Source organism: Oryzias latipes, chromosome 7, assembly GCF_053564925.1.
Source record: "Oryzias latipes strain Hd-rR chromosome 7, Olatipes_Hd-rR_3.1".
Classification (NCBI taxonomy): Eukaryota; Metazoa; Chordata; class Actinopteri; order Beloniformes; family Adrianichthyidae; genus Oryzias; species Oryzias latipes.
Window position 1 is genome coordinate 9,635,973 of NC_136243.1, and position 18,629 is coordinate 9,654,601.

The following is an 18,629-nucleotide window of genomic DNA, read 5'->3' on the forward strand; positions in this document are numbered from 1 at the left end:
AAAATATTAAACAAACCTGAAGAGCAATGTAAGACAAATGGATGAATAACACTTACCTCTTCCCCATTTTTGGTAAAAAAGATTTTTGTAAGACCCGTGTTCAAATTTTCAGAGCCTATTCCACAGCCAATGCGGTCACCGCGAGTACATTTTGGTCCAAACTGCTTCCCAACGGGGCTGCCATTGTACAGCCTGCAACAGACAAATGTCCTTCATTTAGCTTAACTTTTGACTGTGCATTGTGAGCTAAAAATTGTGTGAACAAAATGTTTCACAGGTCCGCTACTTACAGGCCAAATACATGTTACCCAAACCCATAACCCACAAAGGGGAATTACAACTGATAACACGGAGTTAGCTTTAAGACTCCATCTTTTGTTGTTTGGCACATTTAAAAATATACAAAACTATCGTTATTCTAAATGATACATTTATAAATGGATGAGTTGGTGGAGAAAAGAAATCTGGTAACTAAAGTCCAGCTACATTATCAAGACCAGTATTTTCAAATCAAGTGTCACATCCATTAATAACAACAGCTAAAGGCCAAAGATATTGAAGAAGAATAAAAATGTTATCATTTAATGAATGTAGACGGCAACAGGTCTGAGGTGTCAAAAAAATATCCATGTTCTCTGGGGTAAAAACGACTTACTTCCCATTATCAGCATGATAAGCTACAGAATGTGGCAGCCAGCCAGGCTGGTGGTCCAGTCTGTAGAATCTCGGCACCAGGCCCACAGCAATGGTCCCTCTAACCCCTGACTCCACTATTGTCACCTGCTCACACACATAGAAACACACAAACCCAAGTGTAAGAAGTTCACTGAACAGTGGAAAAGCTGACGTTCACTGGAGGAAAAGGTAATACAGGTATAAACAGAATAAAAACACTTTTTTTTGTTTGTTTTTTTGCAAACTCCCTTTAGACCCAGTTTGTGTACAGAGAAATAAATGAATATGAATTAAACAGAATTCGGAAAAATATAAAACAATTGTGATTTGAGCGGTTAGGCTGAATGGGATTTAAGTCAGTGGTTTGGCAGCTCTCTCGGAAAATAACTGCAGTGGAGAAAATCTTACATCCTTGGTCAGTTTATGATCCAGAGTTCCACAAAATGACAGTAGTGATAAAGAAAAAAAAAACAAGTTTAGCGCTTGCAAATACATTTCTGAAAAAACTGTACTCTTGAAAAATCTATTAAGTTAGTTAAATGCTTTAAATTTAGTTTCAATGTTTATACTCTAAACCCCTTAAAAAATCACATTTTTGTCAGTCTAACATTAACAAGTGTTGGCAGAGATAGTCATCTCAACATTTTGCACAGATGAAAACGGTTTATGAGTGAATATACCGTATTTTCCGGACTATAAGTCGCCCTTTTTTTCATAGTTTGGCAAGGGGTGCGACTTATATTATAAATAAATTGAAATAAATACATTGTTAACCCTCCTGTTATGTTCATTTGTGAGGAACAGAGATGATGTTCCTGGCTAAATTTGATGTATGAGGCATGTTAAGTGTTTAGAGTATGTTAAGTGACTCAGAGAATCAGCAAACCTTTTTTTTACAGTAAGATCTTGAAGGCTAACAACATAATATTCTATTTTCCAATGATTTCACAGATTCAGAAATGCAATAAAAATGACAACTGGTTCTACGAATACAGGATGAAAACAGAGGATTAGTTGGCCAATGATGCTTCATGAAAGGAATAAATAAATAAGTATGAGAAAGAATTACTGTGAAATTATGAGATATACAGTCTGCTATGATTGTGTCATTGGAGTTTGTGCAAGTTAGTAGTTCTTGGTCTCAGACTTTGTCAAATAAATTTCCCGTCCAAATGCGACTTATAGTCCAGTGCGACTTATCTGTGTTTTTTTTCTACTTTATAATGCATTTTTGGGCTGGTGCGACTTATACCCCGCAGCGACTTATAGTCCGGAAAATACGGCATGTGAAAAAAGTGAGAAAAGTTGTGGTCTTTATGTGAAACAGAATTGTCACAAATGAACCACATTAAAACCATAGAAGAAGTACAAACAAACCATGCAAAGAACACGTAAATCAATGTAGAACATATACCGTACGTGATTATTGTGCTGTTTGAATGAAATTCATTAGTGATTTGTGCGTCAATTGCGTAATTTAACAAGATATTTTTGTTAGTCCTACATGGAAGAAAGCTACAAATTTGCAAATGCATTTAGCAAAAATCACGCACAATTGTAAAAGATTTACGGAACAATTGCATATAAACTACGTAAAACACGCGTAAACCAACCACAAATTTCGAACAATGCAAAACCAAATTCACATAAAGAACCATCGGCCAAAAAACCCTACGGGACATCTGCGCACATCGATGGCAAGAATAACTTACGAATGACGTCTATCACACATGAATCACGAAAGACTGAAATGTCAAACATGGAAAATGCGCAAAGCGTACGTGTGACACGGCCTTTACAGCGATAAGGAAAAGACAGGAATGTGTTTCTGATGCTCTGCTAAAATCAATTAAAATGAATCCAGCAGTATCGCTGCAGATTATGAAATGTTCTGTAAAAAGAAGAAAGCAGCAGCAAAGGAGAAAACAACCATTAAAAGACTGAAAACAGAAATAAAATGTATTCCCTCTGAGAGCAGAAATAAAGAAAAAAGGACAGCAGTGACGCACGTTTCATCTGAATAAATACTCCCAAATTTGAGAGATCTGACAAACTGACAGCGCGTGCGTCACCGAGTCAATAATAAAGCTGGATAAAGCTTCAAGTGATAACAAAGATACGTTCTACTAGTTTAATACGACAGAGAGATATCTGTCAGCCTCCTTAACGGATCACATGACATCAGTGTTGCTGTCTCAAAAATCCTTTTCATGCACAGCATCAAAAAAGAAAGAAGAGTCACATCTGGAAAGTATGAAGAAACACCTCACAGCGACTTTAAAAAATGTCGGTTTGTATTGTGGGCTGCATGAGGATTTAGAGATGAAGACGTGGAGGGTTTCTGATCGTGTCTGGGAGGGTGTTTGCTCATCACAACGAGAGCAAAGATTGAGATACAAATCATTTCTAGCAGGCTACAGTATAGCTGCAAGGTTCTGCTACTCTTTCTGAAGCTCAGAGGAATGACCTCGGATCACCAGATAATGGAAGCTTACAGTTTTCTTATATTAGAAGGAAAAATAAAGAGAGAGGGAAAAAAAAGGCCCAGTAGGGGAGGTTCATCTGTTTCAGCGGCTGCATTCTGGCCACGCATCCTCATGCTCTGCCATCCACTATCCACATGGAAGTGGGCTCATAAATTCCACACTGCAGGCTTCAGCATCTTATTTATGACCGGGAACAATAGTACTTACTCCTGCTGCCAGTCTCAAAGACCCCACCTAGCCTCCACCCGATGCAGCGTTCTGAACCAACATTAGATTCCATGATCAAACATCTACGTGTGAAAGCTAGAACGATAGACGTCAAGCAACGTTTTGCCTCTTTTTGTCATTCTACCCCCTCCTATGTATTTCTGTTATCATTCTCCAACTTCTTCATTCCCTTCTTATTTTCTTGGACCCTTGTCTTTCATTTCTGATATCACACCTCTCTGTCTCCTGTCCAGTCCAACAAAGAATTGCATGCAAATATAATAGTAAAAGCTACATTTGGCCCACAATACAAAACTGGTTTATACAAATACACAGAGCGACATATCAGAATGTCTGTACAGACAATTAAAAACACATTTGTTTTAGGAATGTCCATTTCATCAGAGTTTATTTTTTCCATTCTTTCACTGGAAAAGTAAAAACTCACCAACTGACACATTTGAAGCGTTTTTCTATTTTAAGGACTAGAACGTTCCGCTAGTGAGAACTCTTCTATTAAGTTTGGGCTCTGAAGTATTGTGAGGAAGCAGATTCAAGAACCCTCAGGGCGTCCATAACAATGCCATAGCCTGATCACCTCCATACCGCCATGTTTTGCTGAAGCAATTTATCCCTTGTTCTATCCTAGGCACTCTACCATTGGGAGTGGGGTCATCTAGACCCACTAGACAGTGCTCTGAACCTTTTTTCTTCAATGATTTGTGATCTTCACTGGTGTCCATGGATTACATGAAATCTTTCCACCTTTATCCACCTTTGTCATGGTAGGGAGAACACGTCAATGTAAGGGGGGGGGGGGGGTCATCTAAGATAGCACAAGGGTTAAAGAAGTTCCCATAGCAGCTGGATGGCTCATAGTAGGACTGGCGCATGGGAAACCAGGGTTTTTTTCCCCCCATGGGGGCGTGATAAGCTTAATCCTGCATGGGTTCTTAGGCAAGACCCTTCATGCTACTGCCCAACTATGTAGCCATTAGGGGGTCCAGGTCTGGGTCTCCCTGGGCCGATCCCGAGTCCGGATAAAATACAGGGTTGTGTCAGGAAGAGGACAAAAAAATGTGTGCCAAACCACCTGTGCGAATCAGTGAAAAGCTGATTCACTGTGGCAATCCATGAAGGGACACGGCAAAAGGTGAACAGCATTTTAGTATGATTTCAACATGGTTTATTCTTTTGTCCCCGTGGATACAGAAACATGACAAAAGGTAGCAGGGTAGTGCTTGACTTTTTCTGTTATTGTGTATAACAGTGTTCCCTCGCTGTGTCGCGGTTCAACTTTTGTAACTTCCGTGTTTTGCTAATTTTTTTGGTGCAGCTTTACACGCTTTTCTTTTCTTTTCCACAGCGCATTGTGTTGTGATTGGTTGTTGATCTGGTCAATTAATCTCTTCCGTGCCGTGTCTCCTACAGAGAGAGCTTGCCAGAGTCATAAATCTTCATCTGGATCAGATCCGATCTTTGTTTTTCATTCTATAATACCGGACGTCCGTTTCCATGACAGTTTGAGAGTTTAAAGGAGAAAGAAAAGTGTAAATCTGTAATCTGTGTCTGAGAAAAGTAAATAAAGTGTGTAGTGAGGAGTTTTACAGCGTAAAAACATCTGTAATCCTGATTCAATGAGGTTCATTGTGTCTATAAAATTATACCGCGCATTTAAATTATTTTTTATCAGACACTGGTTTGTTTTATAAAAACGTACCATCAAGTTTCGGTGAATACCTTCCGCAGCATCTGTAATCCTACTTCACAGATTTCCCTTATGGCCGGTTACTTATGGAATATATCTCCTGTGATAAAGGAGGGATCACTGTACAGACTGATATTCAAAACATTGGAGGGAGTGACAATTGGGGCTGCACCATTTAAAGAAAACTTGCAATGTGCAGTTTTAGTGATCAATATCGTCATGGCGATAGGACTTGCGATACATGAACAAATAGCTAGACAAACTAATATATTTCCATTTCACTGCAACTGTTTTCTTTTTAATAAAAGTCAACATTAATTGGCGATGAGAATGCATTTTCAATTATTGTGCAGGCCTGGTGGCAGTTGAAAACTTTTTGTAAAAATCTGGGTGTGCAGATGAATAATAAAATTTATTTTACATCTCAGATTGATCATCAAATGAGAAAAACTGAAGAAACAAACCCTGTTTGAACCCTGGTGGTAGGAAAAAAAACTCCGTCAGACCATTGACTGAATATGAGAAGTGAACTGAATGACTCCTCCCCCTGGCGTTTCAAACAGGAAGTACCTGCTGGCTCCAAGAAGCCAAAATCCCATAGAATTTTATTGAAAAATGAACAGTAATGCTCAGTCATTCTATTTTTCCGACTAAGCATTCTTGCTCTGCTGCCTTTACTTACAGAATACATCCCCCTAAGTTGCATTAAAGGAACGCTTTCCGAGTGTCTGACTGAACGAAGTCCATGTTATTCTTGGGCTGGTTGTAAACTTGGTTTATTTTTGTGGTGCTTTTATGTGTGTTGATGCCTCTTGGTCAGGAGATTTTATCTAAATGGACTTCTTGGTAAAAAAAAATAAAAGGTTAATCTAAATCTTAATCACGCACAAAGATTCCAGTGTTGTACTTGTTCAAATTCATTTTCCATGAAGTAATATGATCATTTTCTGGAATATCAAATTCCAGGTGTTCATTGCCTGGAAGTCTCTATCAGCACATTTAAAGATAATGTATATTTCCATCTATGTTCATTAAATCTTTATTTTATCTTTACTTTAATTGAATTACTGTAACAAATCAATATTTTGAAGATATATTTATTCAGACGCAACTGATTTTTTTTTGTAAAACTAAACAGTTTTTTTCTAACCCCAGCACTAGTATGGGTGTCCTGATTATCGACAAGTCTTACCTCAAAGAAAGAATTTCCCTCTGACAAAGGATGGCCAGCCACATAGCAACCCACTTCATCAGAGTTCCCTTGGTAACTACAGAAGAAAAATTACAGGTTAACAATGGACTCATCGCATATCTGACTGCTGGATGAACAGACACGTCCAATCTGACAGAAAACCTCTCCTGTTTTGAAACACATTCGCTTGAATGAAGGAGAACGCCACACGAATAAGCATCATGAAACATGGCAGTTAAAGAGCCGACTGGGATTTGAATAAACTTTGAAGCAACAGTCAAGGAGAAATTAGGAGAAATAGGACTAAATGCATCATTTTAGTCCCTTTTCTTAATGGTAAACTGTCAGTGGCATAAGATAAAAAATGAAGGAGTTTATTCTTTGTCAAGAACAAAGGTCTGAGTTAAGGGGGGGATAAAACAACCAGTGTCTTATTACTGCTGCTACGTTTTTTTTTTTTTTTTATTATGCGTCACAACTTACCAATAACGTTCACTCAAAATGGCAAGGAAAGCCACAAGGCTTTTTAGGCGAGTCATTTATGTCCAGATCTTACAGAAGAGTTGGAGGGAGGAGTTCAGAGTTCACAGACTCAGACTGGAAAGAGAACTTTGGCCCGAGTTTTTCTTTTTTTTTTTTCTTCCAGCAAACTGTCAGCTGCAGGAAAAAGTACAACAGAAATTCAAGCACAGCGTGTACTCTGGCTGCTCTTTCAGTTTGTGCTGTTGTGGTGAATCACGTGTTCCTATTCTATGGCGTCTCATAAAACATAGTCAGTGTTGTGATCAATTCAAAATCAAACTGCAAGAAAATCCAAATCTGTGTCTTTAAAGGCATTCATTCAGAGAGAAACAAAGATGTAAATATAAAATAGAAATACTTTGATAATTTATTTTTGAAGCGGTATCCTTAAAAACTACTAGAACATCAACCTTTAGTGTTTTAATGTTTTTAAATAGATCAGAAAGAGCATCTCAGACTGTCTAAAACCAAAGGTTTTATTTTAAAAAGGCCTTAAAAAAATCAGAGGGTTTTCTAAATTAAAATCTAAGCCGCCTAAGAAAAACCTATTTTAATTTTTACGAAGTTACAAACAACATATGTGAAATAGGAACATTTGGGAAGTCCAAACAGGCTGCTTTTGTTGTAAACAGCTGATAGTTTAACATGCAAACGTCTTTGTTGGGGGGATTTTATTGTCTTTGTGAGTCTGTAAGCCTCAACTCACAAACACAACAACTTCAGTGGAAAAGCTGAAGTTCGTGGTAACCATAAAAAAAGGGATAACTTCCCTTTAAATCCATTGTTTATGGGGGAGATAAATATCAAGTATTCAAGGCTGACCTGAGCAAGTCTCCAGATTTCTGGAGCCTCATGTATCGCTCCTGTCCATCTTCTGCGTCTTGAATTTGACGTCTCAAATTCCTGAATTGTAGGAAGTTGAGGGCTTCCATCTGAACAAAGAAGAGAAGAAGACTGAAACAAGATGATCACTTTACCTCTGTTATCTGCTGTGTTTGCCCTCCTATAACCTGGGGTCTCGAGGACAAAAAAAGTTATGAGGGTTAGTGTTTTTTCCCAGTGGCGTTTTTTTTAGACAAAACCCAAAAACATTTTCTAGAACATACTTTCTGCAGAGCGGCAGTGGTTCATTCGAAATTCACATCAGAGTTGTGGGCGGGACTTGAGGCACAGAGTAACCGTCCGCTGATTTCCCATCATCCCTTTGTTTACGAGTTCTACCGCTAGCTTACAGCCCCTCACACCCCCAACTTAACGTTAGCAGTGCAACACAAATGGTGAGCAACATTTGAGCTCTCCAGTCGTACAGTTCTGAGCCAGATCCCAACTCAGACGATGCATCAGAATGGAGCAGAGCAGGGAGCTTGTGGACCGCCGACTGTAGTTTGTACTGAACAACTACAAGCTTTTTCAAAACTCCCTGAAAGGAATTCCCCCAATATAAATACAGAAATACTCTGAAATGCAATTTAAGTTTAATTTTCAAATGAATGGGAAGGTGTGTCCAAACTTTTGGTCTGTACTGTATGTCCTACATCATCAGAGAAACGCTACAAGAACATGTTAAAAACACCCAAACCCCAATTTTCATTGGAGTGGGTCTTTAAAGTACTTCAAAGAAATATAAAAATTCTAAAATCACTTGCGATGTAAAGAAAACGCACAATTCTGTTTGTTTCTAACGAGAAAGGACAGGTAAGGATTCTGATAGATAAACAAAATCAGGAAGACATTTTATTAAAGGTACAACTGTTTAGGACTTTTTTTTTGTGAAAAGCAAGGAAATGAGTCTGAGGTGATTTGGACAGAGAGGGATATTGGTAAACAGAAGATTAGATTAGATTATAACTGCCAAGCAAAGGAAGACTAAAGAAATGCTCAAAGAGTGTCATGGATGTGGTTTAGGAGGACATAAATGAATATTTTTTCTTTCATCCATCTTCCAAACTCACTGAATCCCTTTTGGGGCATCAGGGTTGCTGGAGCCTATCACAGCTCCTGTTGGGTGGAAACACCGTGGACAGGTCATCGGCCTGTTGCAAGGGCCACACACTCACTTAGGGACAATTTACAGTCACCAATGAAGCCATGACGCCTGATTTTGGACTGTGGGAGGAAACGGGTGAGTCTGGACAAAAACCCCACAGGCACATGGAGAAGATGTACGCATGACATAGAAAAGACTTTGAACCTTCTAGATGTGAGGTGAGAGCGCCAACCACTACACCAGCATGCAGCTGATGAAAAGTGATGCATGGTAAAACGTGTAGAGGATAAGGACGATGCAGATGGATGGATGGATGGATGAATTAATAAAATAAATAAATAAAATAAAATAAAATAGACCTTTAATGCAGTCTTGGCTACACCAAGTCTCTATGCATTTTAAGCGTTTCCATTCCCTAAATGAAATGGAATTAGAAGGAATAGACGGATATTTACGGACACACTATGCAGCAATAAGGCTTGTGACGACTATGACAGATATAAATGCGTGTATTATACAATTCCAGACACAGCCACAGGGATCGTCTTCCTTACAGTTGTCACTCATTTTGTTAAAGCAGTTTATTAAAATGACAAAATAAGCATAGAGAAAAGAAAACCGGATCGGATCATATCATATTTCGATATGTCACAATCTCGAGACTCAAGGAGGGACAGTGGCGTATTTACATAGTATAGGTTCACTAACAGGCATTTACCGATGGTTTATTTTTAAAACGCTAACAATATGTGCATAATTAGTGCAGCTGTTTCAGTTGTCAACTTTGCATTAAATGATGACTATTATTAGGTTTTACTGCTTTTGTACTTGTCAAGAGTAGACCAACATGAAGGCAGCTCTAGGTAGGTTAGCATGTGAGCGGGCTAAGTTATTTCAACAACATCGCGAGAACAGCTGAGTCATGGCAGACAGCGGTGCTTAAAATCCTTGTTCGCGTGGCTTTCGGGTCGTTTCCTTACCTGTCACCTCGGCGAATAAACAACAGACTCTTGCTTTGGTCCATCAGAAAATAGCGTTCCACTCAACGTTACGAAGTGGCGTTTGGCGCGTAGTTATGACGTCATTGCGTTGTGTTTTCTGCAGCCAATAAGGGTTAGGTTCCTTGACGGGGTGACCAATAGGTGACATGCATGCGGTCTCCCCGCGTGTGTCAGCCGCTGTTTGGTGACTGTCGTGTGTTTATGTTGTGGTGGCAACAAAAAAGTCAGACTTTATCTGCTTTTTGCTGCAAAAAAGCTTCAAACCCCTGTCTGATCACGTGTTGACGTAGACTCTTCCTCCACTGTTAGCAGAGGAGGTAACTGTTTTTGTTTTTTTGTTGTTGTTTTTTGGCCCAGATGGACCCTGGTCTGATCTAACCTTTTTATGTGAGAGGACCCTGTCCTGTGTAGCTGCCTTAGGGAGGAAAATGAAGACAGTCCGGAAACGAAACCCCACGTTGGTCTGGCAAGTGTCTTGGAACATTTTCCTTATTTGTAGAAACAGACTGGCACCATAGCTCGAGAAATGATGAGTCCACAAAGCAGCAGGTGATTTCTAACCCTGCTTGCCAAGATCTGGAGGCTGATGGCGAGGCAGATCTCATGCAGCCCTGAAACCTGGCAAGAGCAGGCCAGCCTCTGCTAGAGCTGGGGGGGGCCTGTCAGATGTCATTTCAAACGAACAACTTTGCCTCTCCTTATTAAAAAGGATTCCTTTTAGGTATACTTAGTCTATGCTAAAAGTCAGGCAGTACACTTGAAGTTTGCTTTGATATTCTACCTAGATATTGTCAACTTAAAATGTTCCAGGTTAGTCTGAAGAAGAATGCCGTTAGTCTACTTCCTACACTACACGTACACGGGCTACAATACTTACACTGAAGTCAACTGAATAACATAAACTTGAAGTGTACTTATAGGTTATCCTTATCTCAGTTCTTTGCTGTCACACATGACCTGCAAACCTGCGTTTCTAAGGCTCTACCTTTACTCTTCCTTTCCATGAAAGCAGGATGTTCGTGAATAAATCAGGAAAAAAATTCAGCTTTTGTATTTTTGAAATATTTTTATTGATTAGGTTCATGACACTTCTAACTTTAATGTCTGCAGCTATTATAGCAAATAAGTCATTTTTGCATTTCTCCTCCTTCACCTGTGTTTGGTTTAAATGACATGCACTGAAATATGTTTTAATTCTAAGTATCAAAGTATAAAATCTGAACTGATTGAGTGGAGCTGTAGACTGCTTTATTAGTTAATCGGCTCAGGCTTGCCCTTGAATTCTTGAAAAAGTGAGTCCTCTCCCTTTTCACACTCCTCAGGTGACTCTCCAAAAGCAAACAGCTGGTAGATAATAGCCATCTCTTTCAAATGTGCAGCTGAAACACACTCCCAAAGTGAACTATCTCATTAACGGATTATGCACACTGCTCTGCATTGCGAGAGCTTGCAGCAATGTTGAACGCCTGATATTTGCAGCGCACTTGATTCTTTTGTGGGTTTATTTGTGTGGTATCATTAGAGCAGCAGTGTGTAAAGTTTAATGTCAGTCACAGAAAGACATAATGTTTCAAGGTGTGGACGGCAGCTCCACGGCTACATGTTTGCACAGGCAGTAAGACTCAGTAAGTGAAAGGCTGTGCATGTGCTCTACAGAACAGCACTGCAGCAAGCAGCAATGGGTGCATATATATACTAGGGTGTAAGGATCAGTGGTTGACAATCCGATTCATAGTCAATTTTGGTTCATTTTGAACAATTCAATCCGACTCTCTGACCTGAAATGGATCCAGAACCTCTTTAGCCAAAACTTCAACCAGTGTGACTCAGATAAATACCTGGTACTCAACAGAGCAGGTGAAGTTTTTCAGATTCCTTGGATTTCCTACATGATAAAAAATATGTGTTCAAACAAACAAGTAAACAAGAATGGCTGTCAAATCCTAAAGTTGTTTTTCCACATCCTAATAATCCAAAGGGAACCTGATTAGAACGTTCTAGCACTCTGTGCGGCCGCATGTCTTTGCTAAATTCAAAGTGTTTCCTCACATTAATGATGGCATGATCATTTTGTGTTGCCATCACATGTGTGTCTTCCGCTGTAAAGCACTTTTTACGTTTTTACGTTACCGTAAAATAAACCTGCCGTGCCTCAATCCGAATGGTATTTTCCCACATCGATATAATTGATTTATTTCATTCTGAAATGATTTTATAATGATATTCGATTAACAACTTGCCTCAGACGGATTTGTTTGGTTAGATCCTAACATGTACATTTGCATTTGTTACCATGGCAAACATGAGGTCTGTGACATTGGAAATAGAGTCCATGACAGAAAAAGTGTTTGTGCAACATAAGTGGCTATAATGAGGTGGAACACATAAGAGAAACGGATAAGCAGACTTTAATAATTTGAAAAGAACGGGCATATAATCCCCCCCCCGACACACACACACATGCTCACACAGGCATATACTTGCCCCCCTCCCTCCCTGCCACCTCCTCCTCAGCGTGTATGGCTCTCTCTCTCTAAGCCCCAGCCTCTGAAGGTGTCATAACGGTGCTCGCTCTCCGTCTCTCACTCACTCTCTGTCACCGCCTTTCAGATCTTTAAAAGCCGGTGCTCCTCGGTGTCTCTCTCAATCTCCATTTGTGTCCTCTGGCACTGCAGGGGACTCAACCAGCAAAGCAAAAAGAAAAGCCACTGTGTGGAAGCAGGCAGAGGACTGAGGAAAGGGGAGAGAAAAGGAGGCAGAGGCTGAAATACAACCAGAAATAGCATCAGCCACATTTAACTGACAGGGAGTGACAGTGTGAGGCCTGAGACCTGAACAGAAAATGCCTGTCCTCTCCAACCCAACTGCCGTTGTCTTGTTGCTGATAGCTCACTGCGGATCATGGACCGGAGCGATCCACTTGGGCTCCTTCAAGGTCTGTCCCTCCTGCAGGGATCCACTGGGAGCGGGTCGGCCCCCGAGGGACCATAACGCTGCCGGCAGCACCACAGTTTTGGCCCAGGGTGAGCCTTGTGGCGTGTACACCTTGAGTTGTGCCAAAGGGCTCCGCTGCGTTCCCCCACCCAGGGAGCAAAGCCCCCTGCAGGCTCTCCTGCAGGGAAGGGGGGTTTGTGCCAAGCACAGCAGGACTATTCCCACTGAGAGGCCCCACCCCACAGGTAAGACACCATACATGCATGCACACTGGTGGAATCATGCATCCGAACAGATGTGTGAATGCACGCGGGGAATGCAGTCGTCTGTGGTAGAAACTCCGCAACCTGGCTTTGCACTGCAGCCAATGCTGCTGTGTCCCTTCCCAACAATAGAGGAGGCGGTTAGTGTGTGATATTTCAGATGAGCAGCTTTTTTCTGCACCAGAAATAAGCCTTAAAATCCCCCCCCCAGCACCTCTGGAATCACAAACGTCTGACTTGCGTTCACCAAACCTCTTTTTGAGTGACAGTGTTAACCCGTTTGTGCAACAATGCTGGCTGACATCCGCTCACGACCCATCACACAATCCGATGTCTCTGAAAAATTCCGACTGAATGTGAAACTGTCACAGTGTCACACAAGTCCACACCAGGCTGCTCCCCATTGCAGGGATCTCCACCTACTGTGGAAACCGAGCTACTGCGATTAACTCTGTGAAGGAAAAGTACTGATGGAAATGAGGGGTCTCAGACAGAAGCCCCCCTAATTCATTTTTGTGCAAGAATTAAAAAGAAGGATCAATTTAGTGGCTGTAATGTTGTTTCTCGTCTTTCCTTCCAGGTCCTCATCCCTCACACAGTGGCGACATTGAAAAAGTAAGTTCCCACTTTCACATTGCTGATGGATCCTCCTCTCTGTGGTTTAAAAGCTGGAGGATGTGTTGTGGTTTGTGCTCCAGGCTGCACTGATCACAGATCCGCTGCTGTTCGGGGTGTTGCAGTGGCATGTATGGCTCTGAAGCCATGCCTTGTGCTGCACGATGTGTGCTGCTATGCGGCAGAACTAATTGAGCATGATGTGAATCAGGAAAGTTTCCAGTTGTCCGCTGCAGCGACAGATTTTTCATTACTAGAGCCGCTTTGTCTGCACCATTTGAAGCACGTGTGGAGAGCAAAAAATACACTTTCACACACGACGTGACCTAAAAAGAAACAAGCGTAGTTATATAACAATGTACAATATCTGCCTGTGATTTGTAGACATGTGTTTGCTTGCCTCTAGCTGTGATGCTGCAGCACTGAAGCTCTGCGGTTCACTTTGACATGCGGGGAGGATTTCCGCCTGTCCAGTCGTTTGAGTTGCCGCTGGAAAAGCGTAGGTTTCTTCTCTGAAACGCTCCTCTGCATTGCTGCTTTCAGGCGCCCTGCCGCAAGCTGCTCAACAGCGTGTTGAGGGGCCTTGAGCTGACAATCTTCCAGTCTGACCGCGACATCTATATACCCAACTGTGACACCCGGGGCTTCTACAGGAAAAAGCAGGTGAGTATGGGCAACTTTTTTGTTCATTCAAGCCTCATCATCCTTCGGTGTGGTGCATCGTCAGATTAAAGCACACCAGCCGATGAGGCTTCAGTCTCTGCTCTATGATGTATCGTTCTCCCCTTTTTTTTCCTCCTATTCATCAGTGCCGCTCCTCCAAGGGCATGCAGCGTGGCCACTGCTGGTGCGTAGATGAGCTCGGAGTGCCCGTGCCTTCACGTGCCAACGAAGATGGCACTTTACCGTGCGATGGGGAGTGAGAGGCGAGTTTGTCCGACTGCTCTCAGCCCAGAGGAAGAGGAGGAGGAGGAGGAGGTGATGGTGGAGGAGCAGGAGCACAGACAGAGAGGGAGTGGCTTTCGCATGTTCTAGTCAACTGCCTGGGCAGGAGGTAGCAGGGATAAACCATGTCCTGTGCACACAAGTTCATGTTCTATCACTTTTACAGTCTAGCATCTGCGTGAACGCTCGACATCTGCAGCGGCGACCTCACGCTCTCATTCATGCTCCTTAAAACTGCCTCAGCGATCCCAGTGGTGTGAATGGTCTCTGTATTCCCTGGCTCTTGTCCTGGCTTTTCTGGTGGATGTTGTTCTCTTTTATTTTCAGTTTAGGATAGCTGACACTGCCTGTGTTTGTTCTGATCTCAGTGGGCTGAAATACTGTTACGCAGGTGACGCGACACAGACGCTTGGAAATGTGTCTCCCTCACCGTCCTCACTCCTTCTCTCCAAAGACACACTGATAACAACCCAGAACAAAACCACAGACTCTTCTTTTGTTTTTCTCCTAATTTATTTATGAGTGTTTGTCCATCAAAAACTGCTTGAATCTTATGGTATCACATATATATATATATATATCTACATATATCTATCTATCTATATATATGTATATATAGATTGATAGTTAGATATAGATATATATATTTTGACTTGACACATACGTATACGTGTCACTATATGTATTGACACAGATAGGTATGTGTCAAGTCAGAACAAATATTCATTCGAGTCCAATGCTGGAAGCCTCTATTCACTTTGCTGAATCAACATTCTGACTGCTTTGTGTGTAAATATGTTTGAGTTTTTGTGGTCGACTGTTTGTTCTGAAGCGGCAGACGAAAACGTGTACGGCTGTTATCCTTTACAAAGAGTTGTAAGGCATATTTTTATACACATCGGTATATTTTATATATGAATTACTGGTTTATTTAACAAACTACAATACAGTGCCATGTATTTTTATATTGTCAGCAGTTTCTTATTTAAAGACAGATGATTCTTTTTTTTTTTTGGAGTTAAAGGAAGTGTTGCGCTCTAAAGACACATTTGCAGCAAAACTCGTCACGTTTAACAGAGCTCTATTGAACTGCTGTACATAGAACGACTTTTTTTGTTTGTTTTATTTATGTTACGTGAGAGTTGAGAGTGTCCATGTCACTCCTATGTTTTATTTTGGCCTACCCTGCAACAAAGTTTGATTTCTTGGATCAAAAAAAAAAAGAAAAACTAAGGGTTATATATATTTAGCGTCATCTTGGTATGTCTACCCCAAAAAATCATGAAATTGTGTACTAATAATACAATGTGGTTAGAATTTGTCAATTTCTGAACAATCTTCTTGTGCCAGTGTGTGTGCAGTTGTGATGGGTCTATGCACTATGGACCCTAAAGACATTTACAGATATAAAAAAATATGATCATAATAAAATGGAGAAGAATAAAATGTATATTAATATAACCTTTGGGTTTGGGTGTTTTATTTTGAAAATATTAAAAAAATAACCGTTTTTTTTTGTTTTTGTTTTCTTGTTTTACCCCACAGGTTGCCAAACAGAACACAAGTCTTTTTTTTTTGAAGAGGTTTATGAGTTTATTTTAACAATAGAAGATTTTTTTTACTTTTTTGATTGCATTTTCTTCACAACATTCAAATAATATTAAAATAACGACAAAATGGTGGGACTGGGTGAGACTAGACAGCAGACTTGTCACCAATCCATACAATTTAAGATTTGTTGCTTTTGGCCAAAATATATATATTTTTAAAAACGTATAAAAAATAATTTTTGCATTAAAACCAGAAGTCATCGCTGTGTCATGTGATTTTCAAAGTCACATTTGTTTAGCCTCAGAAAACACACTGATTATAGCCAAGTTCTTTAAAAATAAAAATAAAATTCAGGCTATAAAACTAAAATCCATGATGTTGGTCATAATTTGCTCCCTGTTCTTGGGGAACACAATGACTTCTCTTTTACAGCACATTACAACATTTATACTTTACGTTTTAAGGATCTGAAGGTCAAACGAGGTCATGTTACCATCAGCCACAGAAACTTTTAAACACCATCACTTGACCGAGTATCAATCTTTCAATTTGGGAAAAACTCAAACTTAAAAGTGGTTTGCAGTTCTCCTAATTCAGGGGTGGATATTGTGAGTTTAATGACTCAAGGAACGTGCACGGTCACCCACTTGACTTTTTTTTTCCTTTCTTCAGATGTTAAACCTATTTATTTCAGTTTTTTTCTGTTCCAAAGACACCTAAATCAGCCACAGAGGTCTGACAGTCAGTCCTAGTTGCTGGTATCAGATTCGTTTGAGCCAGGTAACATGCAACACATGCAGGGCAAGGAACCCCTTAGAGTCAAATGTTTCGGAAGTTGGGGTAAAATTATTCCTTGGTACTTCCCAGGAGAGGGGCTTTGGTCAAAACCGTGTGGGAGGACACCCCTTGCGCTTTGATCAACCTACAGCAGGACAGACAATTCAATGCCTACCTATACTCGCTGTTACACCTTAGAACTATCCAGTACTCACAAGACGCTGCAATAACCAACTAGCAAACCAACTATCAGTAGTTCAAAGGTCACTCATTAAGAAGTTATAAAAAGACGAGTTTACACAAAAGTTTATAAAATCATTTGGCTAAAAATAAAAGCCGTGCTGACCAAAAGGATGTTGTAAAATGTTGGCCCCAAATCAGGCAGCTATAGGCCTTGTTTAAACTTATACTAAAAGTAATTGCAAGATGAGGACGTGCAAAATCCTAACACAACAAAGGCATTGTTAAAGCTTCGGTGTTAAAAATATATGGAACAAACTATTCAGTTAGAAATGTTTTAATGTCTGATTCTCAGATAGAAAAGCACAAGTGAGAGTGAAAAGAATCGGTAATAGTTTCCCAGAAAGAGATTACAAACTAACCAGTGTCCAGCGGTGAGGAATTACACACATTGACGCACAACAGAGAAATACTGCTTTTTAGTTATTAAGCACACAAAGGATCATTTTTCTCTGTACCTCTTAGGGACAGGACACATGTCTGTTTCCAAGGTAACAGAAAAACGTCTCGATTTGTAATATTTTGAGGTAATATCATGTTTTTAGAAGCATACTGTAAAATGTCTTAAATTGTTTTTGTGTTTCTGAAAATGATTAGTGTTTATGCAAATAGGTGGATCTGACTAATTGCTTAGGGTTAGTGTTCTAAAAATTATGTTGCTGTACTGCTTTTTTCTTTTTTTTTTTTAACTTTTTTCCTTGCTTGAGTGTTGCTTGAATTATGCGTTTCTTTCTACGAAGATATTTCAATGTCATACAAAATAATTGTGAGACTGAAATAACAGCAATGAGTTCCAAGAAGAATGGATGAAAATTGATTTAAATTTTTTGAGGAAATAATTGAAGAAATATGTTTTTGTATAATTCTGAACCTGCCTCTCAGACTGCTTTCTGGAGTTAAGTCTTCACTTTGCAGTAAAGATAATTAATGATGGTCTAATGGTCAAGTAGAGCATGAACATCAGTTTGAGGTTTCTCACATTTTGAGATCCTACTGCCATCTAGAGCTGAATTATTTAAACATGTCAACTGTATTGTTGCTTATTAATGTTTCATAAAACTTCTCAATGGGTTCATAGATCAGAAAAGTTTCTATTTGTTCTGTTTCTTTCTCTTTAGCTGGGCTTTAATACCGTTTTGTGCCAAACAAAATATTGTTTATGTAATTTTCAAAATGAAATCCTTAACTTCAACAATAAAACCTTTTCAATAAGATTGAAGAAACAAAGGTTTTCCTTTTACAGAAATTCTTGAGAAAAGTTAAAATAAAACAAGGATCCATCTAGACCGTGACTCTAATATAGTGGTACCTGGGAGTGATTGATGGTACTTCAGGGGGTACTGCAAATTAAAAAACATATCTATAAAAAAGCCTGTTTTTTAAACTCGTGAAATTGTTATTTAGCACGTTTTTTAAGGATTAAGATTACTTTGTATATCTCACAGTCAGATCCATAAATGTATGTTATAAACAGAACACAGTTAAAAAGTTTTAAAAAGTCCCTCGATTAGATTGTTTGTTCTGGT

General features: G+C 39.9%; 2 protein-coding genes across 4 annotated transcripts in view; one reads left to right on the forward strand and one right to left on the reverse strand.

The window, feature by feature from the left end:
* Positions 1–9,877, reverse strand: part of spryd3 (SPRY domain containing 3) — a 57,477-nt gene extending 47,600 nt beyond the window's left edge. For 2 of the 3 annotated variants that reach the window (XM_023956947.2, XM_023956949.2), the window contains exons 1-5: positions 9,758–9,877; positions 7,613–7,722; positions 6,269–6,344; positions 656–780; positions 57–192 (exon numbers count right to left, since the gene is read on the reverse strand). In XM_023956947.2, the coding sequence (XP_023812715.1) occupies positions 57–192; positions 656–780; positions 6,269–6,344; positions 7,613–7,722 (447 nt within the window). In that variant the 5' untranslated portion in view covers positions 9,758–9,877. Of the gene's footprint in view, positions 1–56; positions 193–655; positions 781–6,268; positions 6,345–6,751; positions 6,926–7,612; positions 7,723–9,757 lie in introns of all 3 variants that reach the window. The other variant, XM_078950180.1, reaches the window with a different exon arrangement.
* Positions 9,878–9,949: 72 nt separating this feature from the next.
* Positions 9,950–15,996, forward strand: igfbp6b (insulin-like growth factor binding protein 6b). The gene is made up of 4 exons (XM_004071021.5): positions 9,950–12,957; positions 13,556–13,590; positions 14,134–14,253; positions 14,400–15,996. Exons 1-4 carry the CDS (start codon positions 12,621–12,623, stop codon positions 14,511–14,513), a joined length of 606 nt encoding a protein of 201 aa, XP_004071069.1. The 5' UTR covers positions 9,950–12,620; the 3' UTR covers positions 14,514–15,996.
* Positions 15,997–18,629: the final 2,633 nt, after the last annotated feature.